The 23,565-nt window shown below is 40.8% G+C and overlaps 1 protein-coding gene across 1 annotated transcript in view; it reads left to right on the top strand.

Moving 5' to 3' along the window:
• Positions 1–5,724, top strand: part of poc1a (POC1 centriolar protein A) — a 51,435-nt gene extending 45,711 nt beyond the window's left edge. The window contains exon 11 of the mRNA XM_033625586.2: positions 2,745–5,724. Coding sequence (XP_033481477.1) covers positions 2,745–2,855 — 111 coding nt within the window. The 3' untranslated portion in view covers positions 2,856–5,724. The remainder of the gene's footprint in view (positions 1–2,744) is intronic.
• The last annotated feature ends 17,841 nt before the right edge of the window (positions 5,725–23,565 follow it).

Below are 23,565 nucleotides of genomic sequence, written 5' to 3'. Positions count from 1 at the left end.
TCCACTCCTCCTTCTGCGCAGTGATACAGTTGGTGGGTGTAGTTCGGTAGAGAGAAAATAGTTCCTGCATGAAACAGCTCACAACAAGGTCTGTGGATTATCTTGTGTAACAGGGTCAGGATTTCTGAAAAGACACAGTGCTGCTGACTTTTTCCAAATGTTTTTTATTATTATTTTCAATTTACTCTTTTTTTTTTTTTTTTTTTGCGCTCTGAGCCCCTCAAGCTGAGTGCCGTCTAGTTCCATTATATTTGAGAGAGGGCATCTCTATGGGCGTCTCTATCTCTAACACCTGATAACTCACACCAAAACAATCTAGACTGATAAATAGCACTACAGTCCCTTTAGGAGATTATGCAGGATAAGTTTGATTTGTGGAGGGAGAGCAATACCAGTGAAATAATCAACTAATCAAGTAGATTTTTAAAATTCAATGACAGTTTTCCAACTAAGAAGTTCTTAAATCAACATTGCAAGATTTGCCATGCTTGTATGAAGCGACCATTCTTCCATTCCTGGAACAGAAATAATATAGGAGATAAGGACTAATTGTTCCGTCAGCATCCTTTTATTTACACTCTGCGGTTGAGGTGTGTATCATGTAACACTTTTAATGGATTAACCCAGCGTCAAGTTGTTTCTCAATGCCGTGATTCATACCGACCACCTCTGAGGTAAACTGAACTGGTCTGTATTTTCATGTCTGTCTCTCTATCCAGTGTCTCTCACACAGCTGGTTATATTTTCATAAATGACTCATCTCTGAGCTGCTTTCTAGCAATTTCAAAATTACACTCGCTGGCACAGGGAGGGACGTAAAATTACAGGTCGAGACATGTTGACATATCTTTCACTCGCTGGCCCAAATCTAGAGAGCCTTGTCTGTGGAAAGGGGAGACATGTTTACCATACGATTGTTCCTGCCTTGAACCAAATTTTTGTTGCCAAGCACTACTGTCTAAAACTGCTTACAAGCCGGGATTGTGTTTGTCACCAGGCAACATTAGCTCAGTAAACAATTATGTCAGAGATGCAGAGGGAGCTGTTGCCACTGTGGTGTTTTCAGAAGAAGATCCATTCAGATCGTCATGTTTTTGTTTTTTTTTATACTGCTTTGCTCCTTTTTATCATATTTTCCTCCTGCAGATTTCTTTGGTTCAGATTTGCAGATTTATTTATTGGTTAGTTTACCTTTTTTAAAAAAGAGCAAAAAGCCGAAGTATCAATGAACACTTCAGACTCGTGTCCTTGTGTGTTCTGTTGGGTACATATTTATAATTGCTTCTCTGTGTAGCACCTTTCACACACAGAGGACATTTAAAGTGCTTTGCATTATGTAAGGAAAATTATAAAAAACAAAATAGAATACAGCGAAACAACAGAAGTGATGTAAACAGAGATACTGACAGATAATAGACTAATACAGGAGGAAATAAAAGTGCTGTAGAGGGCACAGAATAATAGGTTTTTAAATTTAGATCTGAAAGTGTGTTTGTTATGCAACATTTACATCTTGGTTGTGTAAGATAAACAGTAATTCACACATTATTGTTTCCTCAGTTTGTCTTCGGTTTATCTAAACAAAATATCCATCACCAGAAGGAGTAATTTTATGTTAAGATAAACCTACAAAGCCTACAGTTTGTGATCTATTGTGCTCATTTTCAGGTTCATATTTGTATTTAAGGTTTCTATTAGAGCATGTTTATCTGGATTAATGTTAAAAAAACACTTTATTTTCCTCATACTGTGACACTCATACTCTTACAGTCTGCTCTGGTCAGTGTTTGCGAGTTGTTTGTATCTTGGCGTCTCTGCACATCATTGCAGACGGAGAATGACTGTAATGAAGAACAGTGGTACTTTCTACCATAAAAATGACCAATAAAAGCTTCTAAACACAACTTGACATGTTCCAGTAGTATAATATGATCAGAAATCAAAGGAACATTAACATCAGCAACGAAGATTACGTGTATCCCTGACGTCAAAATGTAGCTACATTCAGCAGCTTAGTTAACTAACTGGAAGCCTGTATAAACATTTAAGTACTGTAGCACTGGGCTCAGTTCTCCTGGTTCATGTTAGAGCTCATCTAGAACTTGTCCGGACATGAATCCCCTAATTCTTTCTATTTGTTTGAGATGACAAAAGGCTCATTAAATTATTTCCTTAATGTGGCTTCAGAAGTTTAGATACAATAAACGATAAGACAAGTCAGCTCTGAGCCCAGCACTCGGTTCATTCAGATGGTGAAACTACACCTGGAGACCTCTGATAAACATGCTCAGATGACACAAATGCACAACAAATACTGTCACTGTCACAGATGCTGAGAGGAAAAGTATGTCGTACTGTGATCTCACTACCCACACATGCCCGTCCTGTTTCGGATAGCGACCTTCTTGTATTCTCTGTGTGCGTAAGTGTGTTTATGCAACTGTGTGAGCGGGAGAACAAGAGAGAGTGCGTGCCAGACACAGAAACTCTGGTGTTTTCGGCTCAGGCAGCAGATCTCCCTACGATAATCAGCTGGATTGTCTTGCACGCACAACATCTGTCTCAAACACACACAGAACTGCCTCACACACACGGCCTCACACACACGGCCATTATATAGTCATTACTGTCAGGCTGATGCTGTACAGCCCTCTCTAACATGCCCTTTCTCTCTTATCCATCTCCTTCCTTCCCCCCTTTTCTTTCTTTGTCTTGTCCCTCGCCTCTTGTTCCTCTCCATCCAGACGGTTTCGATCTTGGAGCAGCGGCTGACACTGACAGAGGACAAGCTCAAGGAGTGTTTGGAGAACCAGATGGAGATCGGTCTGCAACTCCAGAGACGAGAGGAGGCCTAAAGATGGCGGCACCAGAGAGCGGTTGAGATGTGGTGTGAGGGGGAAACTGGGTCACGCAAACACCATTAACAGAAACACGTATGCAGTACTCTGTCATTGTTGTTAGATCACACTTAAAATGTGCGATCTAGCAAACAGTCCCGAACCGATTTTTCCTGACTGGACTTAAAATGCACAGCGAGCCTTGCTGCTGATGTTCTGTGTCTGGTTATTTTACAAAGAGATATCTGAAGTGAAGGAGTTGAATATTAGAGAAGTTGTTCTTCTACAAGAGTGCTGAGAGAGCAGTCCCTTTTCTGCTGACGAAGGACCTGCTGCTAGTAGCCACTGTGTGTGTGTGTGTGTGTGTGTGTGTGTGTGTGTGCGTGCGATGGGTTGCCTCTACAAAAGTTTAGACACATGCAAGAGACTTTTGCACTTGCCTTTACGATACTCGTGTGGGCAATTTTAAAACTCTGTATTCATGTATGTGCAGGCTCACGCGGACATGTTGGTATACACAACCAACATGTCCATGAAGCACACTCATTGTTGTAAACCCTAGTCATACAGCACTAGTATTACCAGGGGACCTCGTGTGATTCAGAAATGACCCACCCACGTCTGTAGCCCTTTTTACACTGACATCCCGCCACAGAGCTGCAACAATGTCCCTGCATCACACTGGCTTTGGTTTTTAGTACAGAATCAAACAATGCAGCATCGTGCCGCTCCAGTGTGTGATTTTCGAAAGCATGCTGGCGTTCTGGAAGCAAAAGAGCCGTGACAGGTATGATGTAAAACACAACAGCGTCGGTCTCCAGCGTGACTTACAGCACATGCGTAGGGCGGTGTTTTCTGAACAATAACAGTGGCATAACATGGCAACAACAATCATTTACTGTCCCTGTAATAAGGTGGCTTATGTTGTCTTCTGCGCAGAGAGTAAGAAGCTCATGGACCTCATTGTCCCCCCCCAATTTGCGAACATTTTCAGCTGCTGTTCCTCTTTGAGTTAGCTTCTAACTGCTGTTTAAATCTCCCGGCAGTGGGTTGCACTCACAACATGTTGTCAAAACATCACACCTGTCCTGTCCATGGTCCCGTCCAGGGGGCTCTACCTTTTACAGACCCCAAATCAGTGTTGTTACCACCTCTGCTGCCGGCATAAAGGCAAGATAACTCTGTCCCCTTATCCGCGATCGTGTCTTTTATACAGAACTGCAAGGCGGAATAATGACACGACATTCCCACCTTGAACCAGCAGCACAAAAGGGGCTTGTATTTCATTCAGTGTATTCGCACAGAATAAACAAAGTCTTTTATTTTTTTTATTTGAATTCACTGACATTAGCCTGCAGATATGATGCACACAGTCATTTGTGCTTAACACAACACAGAAACACTACATAGCACCACTAGTGGAGATATATATTGTGTTCACCTCCTTTTTTTAAGCAAACAGCTGATTCTGCCACCACATCATCCATCTCATCATCTTTTCAGCTTTTGCTTTCCTGAATGATGTGAGCATGCTCTTTCTGTAAAACTCTCTCCATGCTATGTATTGAGAGTGGAACATATTATGGACATTGCAGATTTGCGCAGGATTAAGATCACAGACATCCGTCGCAATTATTACAAATTACAAGAGGTCCCCAGGTAATATTAATATTAGTCCTGTGCGTAGAGGGCTTAAGTTGCATTCAGGCCTGTGCAGGCATTAAATCATTTTCAAATTGCAAAAAGAGGCTCATTGTCAAAGTCAATAAAATAGGAGCCTGAATTTGACCTAATTCACTAAATGTGCTGTCCTCCATTCATCTACCATCATTAGTAGAAGCAGTGATTTAAATCGACAAACCAAATCATTAATCCAAAGCCAACATGGTGCCTTTATTGTGTCCAGACTGGTAAGCTTGTTTTGTTTTTTTAAGAATAAGTCTGGTGATGTTTTATATCTTTCCTGTTGTTGACAAATCTGTAAAAAGACCAAAAACCAAAAACGAATTCATTCTCATATCAATACAAGCGCAATACAGTTTTTTGTTTGGTGACGTAGACCTCCACTGTTCTCACACATCACTGAGCCACACAGTTGCTTTTGATGAAGTAAATTTGTTTTAGTCAATCCCAAATACACTGTTTTCCTGCTGTAAATATTGGGGATACACAGATTTTATACGTGGGATTGGTATCTGCGCACCAGTATGGACCTAATTATGCAAACTGGGCTAGGCCGTGACGTCACTCACCACAATAAATACTTTCTTTGTCAGTGTCATGATAAAAATGTTGCGTTTCCACTATCAGTTCCAGGATGTACCACAGCAACGCTTGGCCTAATGTTACCTTACTTAAATTTTATTTCAATGAGTACTGGTGTGCAGTTTAAGCTCTGTGTCTGAGCTGAGGTATTGAAGTCTGTATCAGGAGAGAGGCTGACTTGGTGCATCCTTAGTAAATACTGACTAGTGCAGCAAATAGGTGTTAATCCAGGCCTGAAAATCCACTCAGGAAATTCTTCTTTTTCAGTAATGTTTGTTTTTAGAGATTGAACCTGGGAATGGATGGGCCTACAGCTGAGAGCAACACACAGGTTAGGAAAGCCAGGATGTTCTGAGAGATGAACTAACATGTTGGTAGATTTGGTTTTCTTTATAGATTGTTTACAATTAAACAAAATGTAAAATAACAGCAGTTTTATACTTTACGTTAAACTGATGGTGCTTTTTGGACTTTGTGCTCTGTAAGTGCAGAACAGCTGATTGGAACTACTGCAGTTTAAAGACAAGCGTCTTGTTCCGTCCTTTTATATCCTGTGTCTTAAATTTTTATACACTGAAAGTAACTGACTGTGTACCTTCTTAATAAATGTTTTTAACTCTTATCTCCGACTTGAAACTAGTTGATAAAATGATTGCTCTTTCACAACACTGAGCTCTGTTTGTGGAATGACTGAAAGAGTTTGTTTTCATAATTGTTGCCAAGTTGATGATGTCACCGGGTTACTCTTTAAGAGACTGTTTCCTGCTCGGATTGGTCCACAGAGCCCAAGCAGTTACCTAAGTAGTCACGACTGTTGTGTCTTTATTGTCCTCAGCAGTGATGTTAAGATCATGAGCTGTGAGCTGTGTCATCTGCCGCTCATTTTCAACCCTTTCTTTGCCAGAGTGACAATTTATTACAAAAACATGGAGGTGGCGGCTAAATACGCCTGCCCTGCTTGTGTCCAAAATCCTTATGTTTCACTCCCCCAAGTAATTTACGTAACCTGACCACTGATGCTGGATCAGTACTTTTATTTTTAGAAGCTTCAATGAAAATGAGCCTGAGGCCACGCTTAGACGCCCGCTGTGCGTTCTGGAGGAACAGATTCATCTGAGCCATAAAAGACCTATTCATTCATTCGACTTTTTTATTTAACAAACCGGTAATATGTTTACATACTAATGTAATGAATCATACTGAGTCCTATTGTGGAGGTCTCAGAGAACAGTTTGGCGCCATTAAAATATTAATGACTGTTTCTTTAAGACCCGGCTCAGGCTCTGCACTGATGGAAAAAGAAGAAAAACAAAACCGGAATTCTGGAGCTGTGCTGCCGGGCCCACTCTCTTCCTTCCTGTCTGGGGCCTGAGGACACACATACACACACACACACACACACACACACACACCACACACAGACACACGCACTCATGCCAGAGAAAACGGTTCCCTTTACTATGGGCCTCAACCAGACGGCCTGCCAGGAGCTCTAGTGGAGGATAGGAGGGGCTGAAAGAGTGGGATCAATAACTGCGAGTCTTGACTCTGTGTGTGTGTGTGTGTTTGTTTTTCTTTGTGGGGACCAAGGTTAGTTTTAAACCTAGGGAGTGAGGACACTTCTGCAAAATGAGGACATTTTGGCCGGTCCTCCCTTTAAGGCGAAACATTCAAAGGTTTTTTTGAGCATTGAGATTTGTTTTAATGCTGTGTTGCGGCACAGCAACAGGCTAAAAGTCATTTCCAGTGGAAGCCAGTGACATGAAGCAACAAACTGAGGACCAAAACTTGTCACTGCGTATCAAAGGGAAGCATTACAAATCAATGTTGAGCTGACCTTAACTATTTTCAGCGCTCCAATGAAGCGTTAACCAATGACATGTTTTGGTTTCTAGCTGTGGTATAGTGGTACGTAGCTACGTGAGCTGAAGCCATACTAGCTTTCTCTGTGTTGCCCTGTACATAGGGATGCTATAGAGCGGTGAAATGTAACGTTAAAATGGTGCTCAGTCTTGCAGACCCAGATGGTGTGCAGTGCAGTAAGCTGAAGAGTAGCAAAATTAATTCATACATCGACATGCGCAACCGGTCAAAAATATTCTTGGTGATTAACTGTTAATTGGTTTAACCGTTGACATCCCTAGACTAATACCAACTTTAGATGACATTTAGTCAAGGTGCTCTGTTAGTAGCAGACGCATAAAACCCCAGGGTGACGTAACTGCGTCAACGAGCACTTGAGCAACATATCAACGACAACTCGGCAGGCCATGCTGTTGCTTTGTCACTTGTAGTGGGAACACAAGATAAAGGTTAAAGTTACATCTGGTGTGGGTTTGAGCTAAAAACATTGAACAAATCCTAAAACATTTATTAGTCAACAGAAAATGAATTCATATCATTGTGAATTGAATATCTTTGAGGTTTGGACTTTTGTTCAGACAAAACTAGACATCGCATTGGACTCAATCAAGGAAATAATCAGAATGAAAATAATTTTAAGTTGCAGTCCCAGGTCAGTTTAGGAGTGAGGCCCCTGTGCAGCATGTTGGCATCTGATAAGCCCTCAAACTAATGGATGTGTCACTCAAACTGGACTTTCCTGGATCATATTTCATGTCTCATTGGTACCTGAAGCAACACCCCACCCCCACCAAAGCCACCACTTACAGTTAGAGTTAGGGATTTAGTTGTGATGGTTCAGGTCAGGGCTGTAGGGAAAGCTTTATGTCAAAGAGAGTCCTCACAAAGATAGTTGTACAAATGTGTGTGTGTGTGTGTGTGTGTGTGTGTGTGTGTGCGCATGAAAAAAGAAGGGAAAAGAAGTTGGAGAGCAAGCCTCTGTAATATGTAGCCCATGTGTGGCCCGCAAGTGTGTGTGTGTGTGTGTGTGTGAGTGTGTGAGTGGGAGGGAGGGGGTTGGTGATCCTATGAGGAGAACATCTGGATATGTTTTTCCTGGTGCGCTGTGGTCGCTGCCACTGCTGCCTGAGTGTGTGTCAGTGTGTGTGTTAGTGTTTTACTAGTTCAGTGTGTCAGGTTTTTGTTCTCTCCTGCTCCTCTTGGCTTTTTGTGTCCTCAAACATTGTGTCATATTCCAACTTTATGAGATTTTTCTGGGATGGAGATGTTACCCCTCAGCCCTCACGGTCAGACTGTTGCTGTGCCCTGTTGCAGCAGGTGGAGGCTGAGCTGCCATACATAGTTTCTCTGTGGCTGCAGGGTGAAGAAACAGCCGGATTTCCTAAAACGTCTATTGCCAGTGCGTATTCTTAGAACTGCAAGTTGTACTAGTTTGTGTAATAACCTGTCTTTGGTGATCATGACCGAAACAGGACACTGAAAGGAACCACGTTTTTTAAAAAAAAAAAACATACAATAACTCTACATGTTGCTTAAGATGTACAAGAGTTTCCAATGAGTCACAGCCGAGCAGGTGCACTATAAGTTTTTACAAGCCCAAAGTGATGTTCGTAAATACAGAGAGAGCCATATGCATGGGTTGACTAAACAATGTGGACACCCAAGAGCTACAAAAGTGGTTCACATTACTCTGAATGTCCAATAAGTCCTCCAACCCGTATGACCACATAGGTGTTTGGTTTTACCCTCTAATACAACCCACAGGAGCGTTTTCTGTATTAGCTTTCCTACCAGTGGCAGTAGATCAACACGTCCTCATACCTCAGTAACAGAGGTCATTTGCCAATGTCTCCCAAAACAACATGTATAATCATCAGCCGTTGCAATTTTAAACACGTGTTCAACGTTGTCAAATGGTTTAGGAAAAGATCACAGTTTGGGTTAACATGAGTATTTTTCTTATGTAAATTAAGTTATGTACATAAGTTAAAGTACATTACATATGTATCTTAAGTTAAGCACTTTACCTAAGTTTAGTCGCACACGTGATTAAGAATAACTCAACGTTGACATTTGGTACACATTTCACTGTCCTGTGACAGCTTCTCTTTGTCGACCTAGGTTTTACCAGACCTCTGGGAACAGCTGACCTAATAGGTAGAAAACAGTAGCTAAAGTTAGCTAGTAACATTAGCCTGACAGTGGTGCATCCATGTACAGAGTTGAAATATAAAAGACAGCTACTCCCAAGCACATTTACCCACCTGCCCAAAATCAGGACAGACCCAACCGCACACAAAATAGTCATCATCCTCTAGACTCCTGTACACTTTTATCGGCTCGCCATGTAATTAGTAATGTTAGGAGGTGTTAAGGAAGGGGTAATTTGTAATAACAGTGGTGTCCACACCAGGGAAGTTGTCACTGAACCAACGAAGACAGCGGAAGGAAGGAAGAAGGAGGAGGAAACAGCAGAGTGTTAGTAGTTCGTCGATAGAGAGTAGTGAAACCTTTATTTATTTATAAAGTTTGCGAATGGACCACACTTACTACGCAACAGGAGAGAATGAACCCGAACCGTCATCTGCGAAGAAAAGAAGACGCAACTTCACTCCTTGTGATGCACTCTCTGCGGCGCTTTTCCTCCTGGTGATACATCTCCCCAACGATGGTAGCAGTAGCACCGAATCCCATTCTGTGCAGCAAAATGGGAGCGGAGGATTCAGCCTCTCTTCTCGCCCGCTCAGTATCCAAGTTCCTCATCTGTATGCTCCGGCTCAAACAGGTATGGCTCTGGGTCTGTGTCCGCTACAAGAAACTCTTCAAACTCTTCAGTCGTCCGTTGCAGCTACTATAGTCCGGAGATATTGCTAGGCTAAATAAACAGCTGAGCTCTGTTTACCGGCTACGCTGTCAGTCAGTGTGCGGGCTGGAGATTGGTGGAGCAGAGAGGGGAGAGGGTCCCCACTCGGTATGGTAAACGAGTATGTGTGTATGAAGTGTGTCTGTTACGCTAGAAGAGTCAGAGTTTGGGACGGAGTCTTTTACCCCCTGGAGTGTTACCAGAGTTTTTGGAGTGCTCAAATAAACTGGCCTTTTTCCCGAACGCTACTCTGGTCTCCTGATCGTGAGGGATTCATTACAATATCATAACATGGCTTAGATTTCTAAATAAATATTCACCTCGTCGCTAGATAGACCTACTCCTGAAAAACTTGTGCGCAAGGCTTTTTGTCCCTACGAGGCCACCGTCATTTACCCAACGGGAGGGGTGAGCGAGTGAGCCCTGCAATCTAGAATTTGACCACTGATGTCACTGCTTTCAACCCATTTTACACACTGGCCCTTTAAGGTAAGCACGTTACCTAAGTTCAGTTGCACACATGACTTAAAATAACTCAACGTTGATATATGGTTTGATACAGGACAGGAACAGCGATCTGCAGGGTCAAAGTCCCAGGTTTGTTTGACCCATCCACCCTGACCTCCTCTGTACACAGTCACTGTTGCTCTTTATACCACTTCACCTGACCTCACCCTTTGCTTCCATCATAGTTATTATGGCCATTAGAAGTTGATGGCTAACAATAAATGTAAATATGGGTCGTAAAATGCTCTGTGTACAAACAGCATACTGGGTTGTTTTTTTGGGGAAGAACAGTCTCGGATGTAAGGTTGTCGGCTATAAAGAAATCTGGCGGTAAGTGAGTTTTCAAAGCAATATGAGCCAACAAATAAAACCTCAAAGATGCCACGTGTCCAAACAGCAGGTGCATTTTTAGGGAAAAGAACAACATTTTTTTAACATGTTAAGGGAGTTGTGTAAATCAAACCATGACAACATTCAGTATGTAGATGACAAATACTGGTAATCTGCATGCTAACTTATTATAGCCCACATTTGAGGCCGTGTTTGTAACAATACTCAAAGTATAGTTTTATTGAGTCTATTTACTGGGGTTTTAAATCGTGGGAAAGGGATGCCTAGCTTTAAATAAAGACCACATCCACTAACATCATTAACATAACTGTAAGTGGAAAAGAGCAGAAGTGCCGTTTCACTCACCAAATACAGTGTATTTAATCAGTGGCTATTGTTCAGACCGGTGTTTAATTTGCTCTGTATTTCATTGTGGTGACTTACTAAATTAAAACAAGTGTAGATGGACCTCTCAGCCGCACAGCCACATTAAAGTCACATTAACAGTGTATGCACAGGTGTGGAAAGTATTTACAGAAGTTTTGTCACAGAACCGTCAAAAGAGGGGAAACTTGTTAGAGCCTCAGTCGCTGCATGTCTTCTATGACCACTGCTGGATTTGGCAAAACTCCCCAGTGCCTCATTTCCTGCTTCACCCCTCCTCCCCCTCTTTGTCCCCCCTTTCTCTCCCCTCATCGCCTCCCACTCCTTCTCCCTCAGAGACTGAGCTGTGCTTGTCGGCAGCGGCTGAGGTTTGGCGCTCTGCTCCTCCAACCCACACCTCAGCTTCTGCTCCAAAACTATCTTTTCCATTCCATCCCAATTGGAGTGAATGGACGGAGGGAGTGAGCTTTAATTTTTTTTTCCTCTGTTGTAAAACGATACAACAACAAAAAGGTTTTATAATCTTATTGACAAACTTGCCTGTTATGGCAATCTGAAAAAGGAGCTGCAGTTCTTCTAAAATCAATTTCTGCTGCCCGCTTATCATCAGTCTATATCTGGATTCATCTCAGCGGACAAAAAAACTTTATTTTTAGCTGCTGCTCAGCAAAGATTTTCTTTCTATACACATCTATAATTTATATTTGCTTGTATAATAGTCCTTACAGTAGAACGTGAACCCACAGCGTCTGCAGTGTTAACCTCAATGTCAGCTCTGAATCACACATGACCTGTGGTGCCGCTGCTCAGGTAACACAAATAAAACCAGCTCACACACGCTTCAAGGTGTGTAAATGTGTGCTGAGTGTAAAATTGATGACCTACTTTACAACGAACCAACCCATAAAACAAATCTGCTGATAACTTGGAGAACACCCCTCCTCTCAAAGCCTCGCTTCACCTTAAAATCACCAGCCTCTAAAGGTCAACTGCTCATACACGCACTCACACACATACACACACACCATGAAAGGAAGCCTTTCAACAAATGGTTTTGTCTTTTCAGTTTCCGAAAAGGGGTAAAAATGCCATCATGACTGCTCTGAGAACAAGGTAGAGTCCAACTTTGAGTCCCAAACCAAAAGATAATTTTTATGTTAATAACAATGATATAAAGCACAGAAAAACAGCAATTTCTTGTACTTGAGAAACTGGAACAAGCAAAATTTATCTTGACCAATAGCTTCTTTGTAAATGACATCATACATCAGTGCACTGTCCAGATGAAGGACAATCAACTGGCAAGGACTACCAACACCGCACAAGTGTCTGTCATTTGCGCTGTTTATGGCTGTTCCAGTTGATCAAATTTTGAAAAAACAAAGGCTAATAAAAAAAAAAAACTCACTGAGAAACAGTGGCAGATTTGGATCAAAAATCTCTATCTTCAGTTTAGAAGAGGACGTAACTTGAACAGTTTCCTTCAGTTTGTTTTGCTTACGTTAGCTAATGCGCTAAAAAGTTAGCGTTACAGAGAAATCCAATATTCCTCTTAACACCTCCCCTGTGTCTGATTAGGTGGACATGATAACCCTTAAAGGATAACTTCGGTATTTTTCAACTTGGGCCCTATTTCCCCATGTGTATGTATGCTATTTACAGAGATAACACTGGCGATCTGAACCGGTCAGTGGCAAAAAAAAGCACTTTTAATGCACAAACTTATACGGGACGCATTTGCCCCCGTTACCGTTTTAGCTTGTTTCGCGGTTCCAGGCTGCATCCGGCTCACTCAATACTGAACCAATTTTAGAACGAGTTGTACCTATGAATCATATGCACACATACACATGGGGAAATAGGGCCCAGGTTGAAAAATACTCAAGTTATCCTTTAATACACATAACGTTATTCATCCCTACAACAGTAAATACTTTTTCTCTAACCTCTATCTAGTCCTTGCGTCGTATTGCATTTAGCCATAGTGGCCTTCATTTTTGTTCATGGGCTCCTCCTGTCCTTAATCTGAATTCCGTGTGTTATAATAGTCACATGATTGCAAAAACCTATTGATTATCTAAGTTGTTGACAATTCATTTTCTCTACGTTTCTTGACTATTTGTTTCAGCACTGAACTAGATCATGAAAACTGATGTAAACATGAACTTAATTTTAACCTGAGTTGCTGCTTCTACAGAGTTGAAATGTCCATACAGCACAGTCATTACTTTACCTGATCATTTTAGCATTAACCTACAACATAAAAATGAGAAACATTAATGACTTAATGGCTTTCGTTAAGTGTCTTTCGGTTATTCAGGTCACTTTCAGTGCAGAGAGATCACTACTCTGGAGATCTCTGTCATAACAACTTGGCATGAGTCAACGTTCCATAAGCGTGTCATGGCAGGTCACATCTAGTAAGGGTTCACATGATGTCAAATGACCTTCTGACAGTGTCATGAATCATTTACTTGACCTCAAGTAAAGTGGTAGCATTTTTACAGCTTTAAAAACTACAGTGCAATACCACATGATTAAATATATGATTAATTAATTATGGAAAATCATAGCATCTACCTGTAAGGGTCAACCAAGTTTCAAAATCTGGGTTGAGGGCACCCACTCATCTCCAACCCCTCTCAATGCATTCATACATTCACTAAGAGACGCTGTCAAACAATAAAGGGGTCAAGACACTTGGATCTTTCTCACGTTAACTGAAGGTTTTCATACCTTTCATATGTTTCAGGCAAATTGCTGTTTAGGTGTCGCGCTCTTTTCAGACCTCTCCCACTTTAACAATTCCTCATAGTCATTCAGCTGCTTCTTCATAGAGATTAAAGCCAGCTTCACTGTTTTGTGTCAGCTTTCAACATCCAGCATTTACACCACATTTCTTGACAAAGTGCCTTCTCTAGTTATTGATTGTATTGAATTAAACACCTCTGTCAACTAACCTGCCACAGCATATGAATCAAAGTACCCACTCACAACCACCGTCAGAAGCTTTTTAAGGTTATTACTTTGTTCAGTGTTATAAGATGGTCCAATTACAGTATAACTGTGAAAACAACAAACGCAATAAAACCTAATTACATGCAGAACACGTGGCAATGCAATAGCTGTTTATTATGATAGTAGATTAAATATGTTTGGGGTGTTGGATGGAAAAACAAGCAATTTTCAGATGTAACCTTGGAGTCTAGGAAATTCAGATTTTTGCCCTTTTTACAATGTTTTATTGACCCAACAGTTTAAAATCAGGAAAATAAGTGAGATTAAGTGACAATAATTGATGTGATGTTATTTAAATTAATAACACTCAATCACATCAGTCAAAAATATGTGTAAAATTTAATTCAGGTTCAGGTTACTTTCCACCGGTAAGACTTTTTACACTCCTTATGTCAGCTTTTGTGACCTTGACGTAAAAACTTGTTTCACAATGTCTGCCACTGTGTACTGTAGCTGTATTATCATGGACAGTATGCCAACTTACATTCAAACTGATTTTTTACATCCACATATGGCAGTTACATACCTTAATTTTAAGCGTTCAGATCTTTCATTGTGTTAATGTAACAGCAGTAGTTATGAGGTCACCTCTACATGCTTTAAAACTGTTGAATTAATGTGTTGATGTGCTGGTCTGTACCAAGCTGAAACACAGAAAAGGAAAGTGAAACTCTTCATGAGACAGAACAGATTGTTAGAGTGTCATTTGGGCACCTTCCACCATCTGTCTTCATGTCCCTACCTCTCAGCTGTCATAGTAATATAATGGGGTGAGGCTGAAGGTGTGTGTGTGTGTGTGTTAGAGAAGAGAGGTGAGGACTGAGTTAACACACGATGACTCACCTTGGTGCTTTTACAATCTTGCCTACGTAGGTACAGTGTGTTTGCTCTGCACCTTGATTAGATACACTAGGCAGGGTGAAGATTACAGACGGTTTAAAAAAAAGATTTAAATGTTCAAATAAAAAAGAGTCAGACAGAATTAATGTTGCTTTTGTTGTGTTGGTTCAGTGATTTATTAAATACTCACTCAAACTGGGAACAAAACCAGTCAAATGTGTTTTCTGGATCTGGTCCAGACTTGGAGAGTAGCAGAGTGATTTTGAGGACAGGTTGGGTGACTCAGTTTTAGGATGGATTTCCACTGTTAACTCTTTAACAGACGGTGTGTCTGCTTACTCCAGTTAGATGGATAAACTTTTCATTTTTCTTTAGCCAGACTGACATGTTGCTTGAATCTAAGAGGTGCTGATCCAAACTCTGTCCTCTAACCTTTATGTGACAATCTTATCTCTTAAAAATTGTGTTCATATACAACCAACTTAGATTCGCAAAAACCTTCTGAGGTAACTCAAAGCACTTGGTTAAAGTTAGGGAAATAATTAAATAGTCAAATACTGAAAAACATCAACAGTGAGTTTGGACCTTTTTACACCTGAAAGTCTGAACCAAGGTTCAAATCTTTGTTTTATTGTATACATTTGATATGGTTAGTTTTTGGTTTCACATTGCTATTACGCGAGCACACTAAAAATTATATTATATGACAAATGTATGCCCTGTCCTGTCGTCCTACACGGGCAGCACCTTGCTATACTTGACACTGATTGGTTTTTTAGATGGGCTCTCGCATCGTCTTGTATCCCCCTCTTTCTCGTCTTTGTGAGTTTTTCCAACTGACTTTATAAATTTGTTTCCTCCTCTCCCCCTGCACTACTGCAGCTCATTTTGTGACGTTGCATTCTTCGTGGACAAACTGAAACCTACTCTGTACAAATGCTACCAGCTGACAACTTGCTGCTAATTTCTCACCTGCTTTGATCACTGCCACCATCACTCTCTCTGGCGCTAAACCACACCTGAACTTTTGGTTTGGATCAAACTGAAACATCCAAGTCTGGACCAAACAAAGACGCTGTTAAAGGACCCTTAAAACACAAGTGAAGAGTCTACAAACGCTATGTTTTTATGAGAAACAAACAGGACAGAATTGCTAATTCCATGATGTTCATTTGTGAAGATTATTTTGCTGAACAAAACGTCAAAGTATCATAAACGTTGGTTTGCCGCAGAGCTTATTTTCTGTAATAATCCAAAATCCAATCGAAAAATTGGAGGCTTTTTGACGAGGAAACCAGTACGATGCTAACTTCCACATCTGCCTACAGAAAAAGGTCAACCATGGGGTACTTTATAATATCCTGACCTCACCTGCATGCTGTGTCCAAGAACGTCCCAAAATAGGTGGAGTGTCTGCAGATAAATACACCACCACACACTTCAAGTGGGTCATAAGTAATGATTGAAAGGGATTACTTCTGTATGAGTCCTGCATAGATTAGCTTTAATCAAATTCTTTAATAAAACAAAAACACACAAGACAAGCACCTGGTTTCCGTTGTCTAAGTCCTGGACTTCGTCGGTCCAACTGTCCTGACCTGCTCCGTATGACTTCTGTGGAGGTGAAACTCCTCAGTATGCTTTATCTGTATGAAAGTGCCTTCCCACACATATTTTTGACATTGGAATTTGAAGATTCATTGCATCTTCTCAGATATTTTGACTTAAGATGTGGTTGTATGAACTAGTCGTTTTATGTATACTAAGACCTTAAGGTTGTCACAACACTGCCAGTGAATGTAATCCAGGCAGCAGTCACATTTCCTTCAGCCAATTAGTACTTTATATTTAAATGTACAGTCTGTTTAAGGATCAAAGAATGGCAGTAAAGGATGGCGTACAAAATATGCACAATCATTAATGTTTTATTTAATTGTTTCCTCTCATGATCACTGTGACTGAGGCGATTTATTTGTATAAAGTTGTATTGAGTTGTATAAACTGATTTCTCAGCCAGCTCCTCTTTAAACCAATTCTCCCTCAAGATTTTTGTCCCCAGCTCACTCTCTCACCATCTCTGTAGTTTGGTCTTTAATAATGAATTCAGCTGAGAGACTTTGCACGTGTTCACCGCTCTCCAGCAGACATACACACACCATACAGAATATACACTTAAATGCACACACAGCCACACTTCGACTATCTCTTGGATTCCTGAAAAATTCATAGCAGTCAGTGCTCACACACTTCCACATCAGCGTTAACACTGGCCTCCTTTTTACTTCTGTGAACACTGAGCGCTCCACCAGTTAACCCCACAATCTCAGCTCAGATGTTTGAAGCAGCTACATGTGAGAAAGTGTTCTGGTATTTTATTACACTTGTCCAAGGTTAAGCACCTCTGTCAGGGGCAGGTAGCTCCATGTTTTATGTGCTTTGTTAAATTTCCTCACACAAGCCTTCCCCTCGATAAAAAGGCTTATTTTGTGTGTCATGTTAGTTGTATATTCCAGTCATGCGTCCTGCCCCTTTTAACATTTCAAATGGTGTGGTCTGCAGTGTTGTTTTCATTATAAATTAATGTTGATTTTTTTTTTTTTTTTTTTTTTTTTTTGTTCATGAATTGTCAGAAAAGGTTATGTTGTCAGATTTCTCTATTTGCCTAACAGTCTAAAACTCAAAGATATTTAACATACAGTAATGTAAAATGGTGACGAATCCTGCAGCTGAAAGAGACTGACAATAAACAAATTAAAATGCCTGTCAGTCTTTGCGGAGCGTTTTAGATGTGGACAGAAAATGTTGCTAATAGTTTAACTTTCTACCAACCGTAGCTAAAGGCTCACAACTGCTGCTCTGAGCTCACTTTCATGTAGCTAACATTAGCTAAAGCCTTGACTTGTAGTGTGTCCTCCACCTCACTCCCCGCCACCACAGACCACCTCTTTGGGAGTACAGCATGCAGCAGTTCCAGAGGCTGACCCTCAGTCTGCAGCAGCAGCAGCAGCAACATGAATCCAGCCAGCACAAACACCAGCTCCCGGGGACCAGACAGCCCCAACTCTCCACCAGATTAGCAAACTTTCTGTTGCTGCTGTTACACAGGTTAGACCTGGTGTTGTTGCTGGCCACCAGTCCACTGTGACATGCTGGCCAAATTCATACCACTACAGCCGCCATTCCCCGGGCCACTACCTCCTCCTGGGAAAACAGTTGACATCGGCGGGGAGTGAGGCTGATGGACCGCGGGGAGCTAGCTAGTTCATTCTTGGCTTATTTGTGTTCAGATAAGCAGAAAGAACGAGAGTGGGGTAAGGAGGGGCGGACAGAATGCGCTGCAAACAGCTCAAAAATGAAATAAGGTTAAATAAAGAAATGTATGGGAAACACTGGATGACTGTATGAAGCATGTCTATATGCCCATGGCCGTATGGTGGGAGGAGCTTAGGTCAGAGAAGGAGCTGCAGGAGGAGGGTGTATTTGCAAATTCTGCTTTTTTTTTTTTTTTTTTTTTGGTCCTGTTTTGTTTTGATTTTTTTATATTTTATGCCTTCTCCAGATATCTGCCAGGCCTCAAGAAAGCTTTGAAGCAAATTGTTGCAGTGGCCAAACAGTAATATTGCAATTTCCACGGTCTGTCACGTGATGTCATTGGGCCCAAAAAGACTCTTGCCCAAAGACTTACATTGGGAGAGAGATGTCTGTAAATGACTGTATACATTTTTTTTAACGTCACAATCCCTATGAAATGACTCGTCCATCAAGATTGAATCCATTTGGCCCCATAACATTTGTAAAGTCTAGAAGAGCCCAAGATTAAATTATTTTATCCCCAATCAAGTTAGCAGAGCACTAAACCAGAAGTCAGTTTCCCAGCCAGCGGAAGTCGGCTACTTGGTCGTACCTGGCAGTTGTTAAATCTCTAGTGTGCCTGCTCTTTGGGCCCGATGACGCAGAGGCTGCGCCGATCATCCAGGGTAATTTCATACCACTGCAAAAGAGCTTTTTTTGGCTTAATGCGCCATAAAGCAACTTTCATAGGAATGGACGGGGCCCTGCAGCCAGTGCTTTTTTAGTTTGTCTTTTGTAGAGCACTATGGTAAGTTTTTGTTTTTAAGTTCCACTGTATACAGGCCCTCAAGATAATTATTGCTGGAAATGCGCCTAACCCACAATTACTGGAGAATAATACCTGAATAATAATAATAATAATGGTAATGAAATAAAAACTTAAGTATATGACATTTCTTTCTTACAAAGAGCTTCACATGGAGTAAGACCATATTGAAAATGTGAGGAGCAGAGGAACATTGTTGTACTATATAATCTAATGTAATCCAATCAGTGAACTATACTGCAATGCCTTACAGTAGCCTGGTTTTAAAAAAGTATGTCTGCTGAGCTTGTAATTTTCTGACCAAAGTTGAATGACCACCTTGAAAATGTATAACCTAATCAGTCACTATTCAGTCACTATATGAAAACCTAAGCATTTCACCAGTAAGCCTTAAAGACACCAATCTCTGTCCCTGCATTTGTGATTAATGAATAGATACAAATCACAGAGCAGCTGAACTGAGACGGACAAAATGCCTTGATACATTTTCCAGGCCTGTTTTTTATGTGTTGGCGACTTGTGTGTTTGGGGGCAAAGGAAACAGCAGAGGAAATGCCAGCGTTAGCGTGGGAGAGGGGTGGCCACCTCACTCCATCACTGAGGTGAGTGGGTTTAAACCACAGTCTGCCTTAAAGAGACCTCAGACAAAAACATGCAACAGCGCCGAGTGCCAAGTTGGTATTTCCCTAGATTTCTCTATGAAGAACTGTGATGTATACGCATGTTAGGATAACAATACCAGACAGACATTTAATTCATAACATGGTTTTTATCAGAATTTGAGCTACGAAAGTCTTAATGAACATGAACAGTTGAGTCTTTTAAACATGAAGTTTAAATCTCTGCGGAAGCTTGAATCAAGAACATTTTAATCTTTAAAAAAAACAAAAAGGATTTGGAGCCGTTCCACTGACAATGAATGGGAGACTTTTTCTGAATACTGGATACGACCCAGGGTGATTTTCCAGGGATACGGGCAGATTTTCTGGTTCAGAAATGATCAATTTAAAGCTGTTCATGGGTAAGGAGACCCAGACGGGTCCACAGAGATCAGATTAATCTCCCATTCACTGGCGGAAGTACACTTTTTTTTTCCCTATAGATGTTCACTGAAATGTTTCCCTTTTTTCAACATAAACTGTATGGCACTGCACTTTTATGCATACTTCTAGTGGGAGTGTCTACACTTAAAACCTCCTGAGGATGCTTTTGGAGCTGACTTGTAAATGGATGGTAAATGGACTTGCACTTGTATAGCGCCTTTCTAGTTCTCTGACCTTAAAGTGCTTTTACACTACATGTCACATTCAACCATTCACACACACATTCAAACACTGGTGGCCCATACATGATGCCACCTGCTACTCAGTTAAACATTTACACGCATTCACACACTGATGGCTACATCAAGAGCAATTTGGCACTCAGTATCTCAACCAAGGATACTTTGACTTGTGTACTGGAGAAGCAAGGAATCAAACCACCAGTCAACGGATCAGTAGATGACCCACTCTGTCAACCAACGGCGATGGCGGAGATTTTGAGCGAGATTCAAAACTGTTATAAATTTCATTCTATGCTATTATGTCACATTATTAAGTTTTGAAGAAACCTCCTAGATTTTGAATATGTGGTCAATTTATGAGATAAATAAAACAGACAGTAAATATATTGTACTATTGTACTAATTAGGCTAGTAATTAGGAATGGTTTTAGACGCAGCCCTAGTTAGCCTACCTTGCAAACATCCGCACTGATTCTGACAAGGGATGTAAAGATACATTGATCTGAATCGGTGCATTGATTCAGTGATCCAATATTATTGATGCAAAGTAAAAACATCTATACATATTGTCATCTTTAAGATATGCCTTTATTTTAAAATTCAGATAGAACGTCTATGTCACCTTACCATCCAAGCACATCTCCTTCCTAAACATTCAAACAGTGCTAATAGCTTGGCGCCAGGCAGATAATGGTCAGTAGCCAAGAAAAAGACAATCAGGATATTTACTGATATTCTCATACTGATTGCAGGCCCCTGAATTAAATGCAATAGAAATCGTACTGTGGCAGACTTTGTGATATCAGCAAATATCTTATTGTTGTCCAAAGAATCAATATAATATCATATCATGATGAAACTTGTGATTTACAGCTGCTACAGCAGCTCCCAAACACTCAGTGCTTTGTTTATCTCATTTTATATAAAGAAGAAAGTCCAGTTGTGGTTTGTGTGCGTCGAAGCTCACAGCAAAGAGTAGTCTTGTCCCATCAACGCTCCATTTGTCAATCCGTAATTGGAATCACATCACGCAGTAACAGGGAGTGCTCAACTCACAGATGCAATTAACAGTAAATTGCCAGAACCAACATTGTCGGTCGGTACCAAAATCCCCGCCCACTGGGGAACACTAATGTAGGGGGCGCTATCACAGCAGAAAAATAAATATTACTTAAACTTCTTTTTGCTAATTTCAGTTTTGACCAAATAAATCAACGTATCCTCACATGTCACTTCGTATATCTTATGAATTAGTGCCTTTACTGGTTATGTAGGTTTAGGAAAAGAATCATGGTTGGGCACCATCACAATATGTTAAGTATGTAACGTGATGACTCGACATTGCGTAAGTTACTTAAAATAACTCAACACTAACTTGTACTTTCACACAGTACATGAACCCAGGTTCTTCTGGGTCAAAGTCCTGTGTTTGTTTGACCCGTCCAACACCCTGACCTTTCTCCCTACGTGGACTTTGTTGCTTTTTATACTTTCTTACCCGACTCCCTCCTTCACTCCCGTCATATGCTGGAGGACAGCCTGCAGGAACTGCGGCAGACTTTGAAGCCAACTTGACAAAGTAGCCAAACCATGTAACTATAACTTCCAGGTCTGTCATGTGATCCCATTGAGCCCAAAAGGATTTTTCCCTGTATACATACATTGGGAAAGACACATCATCAGTGGATACATTTTTTGAACGCAAAATGACACGTTCCACTACTTGACTTTAATCCATTCAGTCTGATAACATTTAGAAAGTCCAGAAGAGCTGTATGATTAAATAATTTTTATCCCTATTCACATTAGTGGAATGCTAAACCGGAAGTCAGCTGCTCGGCCAGTGAGGGTCTAGTGCACTTGCTCTATGGGCCCAGTGATGCAGAAGATGCGGGTGATTTTACACCTGAGAACTTTTTTGGCTTTATGCACTACTGAGCAACTTTTATGAGAAAGAACATGGCCCTGCTTTCACACTGCAGTCAGTCTCTTTATACATTCATGCCTGCAGTGCAGAGGACACTTGATCACAGCCTCCTGGCTCGCTATTATATTGGTTATATACAGATTATAATACGATACTTTTCATAGGTGTAAGTGCGAACAGTGAATGAGAACAGCAGAATAACTACACAAGTCAAAACACTGAGGTGATACGTACTGATTTCTTTGTGAAAATTTAAATGACAGTGCAGATTTAAGGAGTGAGATGTGTACATTCAGTATATTTAATTGTGTATTTGTTTTTCCGGATGGATTTGTCACATTAGGTGCTGTTAAGCAGGATGTAGTGTGGTACATCCACCTCTTCCTGAGGAACAAAAACTGCTCCTCATCTGTTTTGTTTCTGTCTAAATCCCAGCTAAGACAACACTTCCCCTACCAAAGAAATCTTCACATAATAAGATTTATCTTTGTCCTTGTTTTTCAGGTTCTGCATGGATTTGTCTAATATTTTTGGTATGTGGCTTTTCATTCAGAGAAACAACACTTCATACAGGCGGGGGAGCTTGGTTCCAGTTCTGGATTTATAAATGGGACTAAGGGACTGTGTGCGCTCATCTCAACACCATGCTTCAGAAAATTACATTACCATTCTGGAGTATAGATTGGCTCCTCCATCTGGCAGCAGGAGTTTTTCCATTAGTGAAGGATGACTCTCTGTGTCAACAGCGAATAGATTCATATTGCATATATTGGTTTTCCAGTTTGAGTAGGTTATACTGTACGGACGGTTCTTCATATTCCATTTCAATATGAGAACAGTGAAGCTGATTAAAACCTTCAGGAGTAGTGATGAATGAAGGAGGGCAGTTTCTTAAAAACTTGACTGTTGACACAGATGAGGTATTGTGAAACAGGAAATGTGTGTGCAGACACTCTGAAAGCTTCTGTGCTTTCCAAAATGGCAGATTAAAGGCTGCTGATGCATGTATGAGCATGTAGAGTACAATGGTTTTTAAAGCTGCTGATGAGTTCATGTCTTTAGTTGCTCAGACAGCGATGAATGCATCATCTTAACATAAGCATAAAGCATATTTGTCTTCTTTATGAAGAAATGCAAGTTAAAGGCACTCAAAACTTATGTTCTAGCTTCTGTTTTCAATCAGCTTCTTACTATGAGCATGTGGCTCAACATCAACACAAAATGTTTTGTAAAAAAAAAAAAAATATGTTGCATACTTCTCTTTTGAGTACCACTCTGGATTTTGCAGCATTTAAAATAAACATTTGACAACAGGTGGTAGGTTGTTTG

Source organism: Epinephelus lanceolatus, chromosome 1 (assembly GCF_041903045.1).
Source record: "Epinephelus lanceolatus isolate andai-2023 chromosome 1, ASM4190304v1, whole genome shotgun sequence".
NCBI lineage: Eukaryota > Metazoa > Chordata > Actinopteri > Perciformes > Serranidae > Epinephelus > Epinephelus lanceolatus.
The sequence above is the reverse complement of the archived record's forward strand: the minus strand, read 5'-3'. Positions and strand labels throughout refer to the sequence as shown.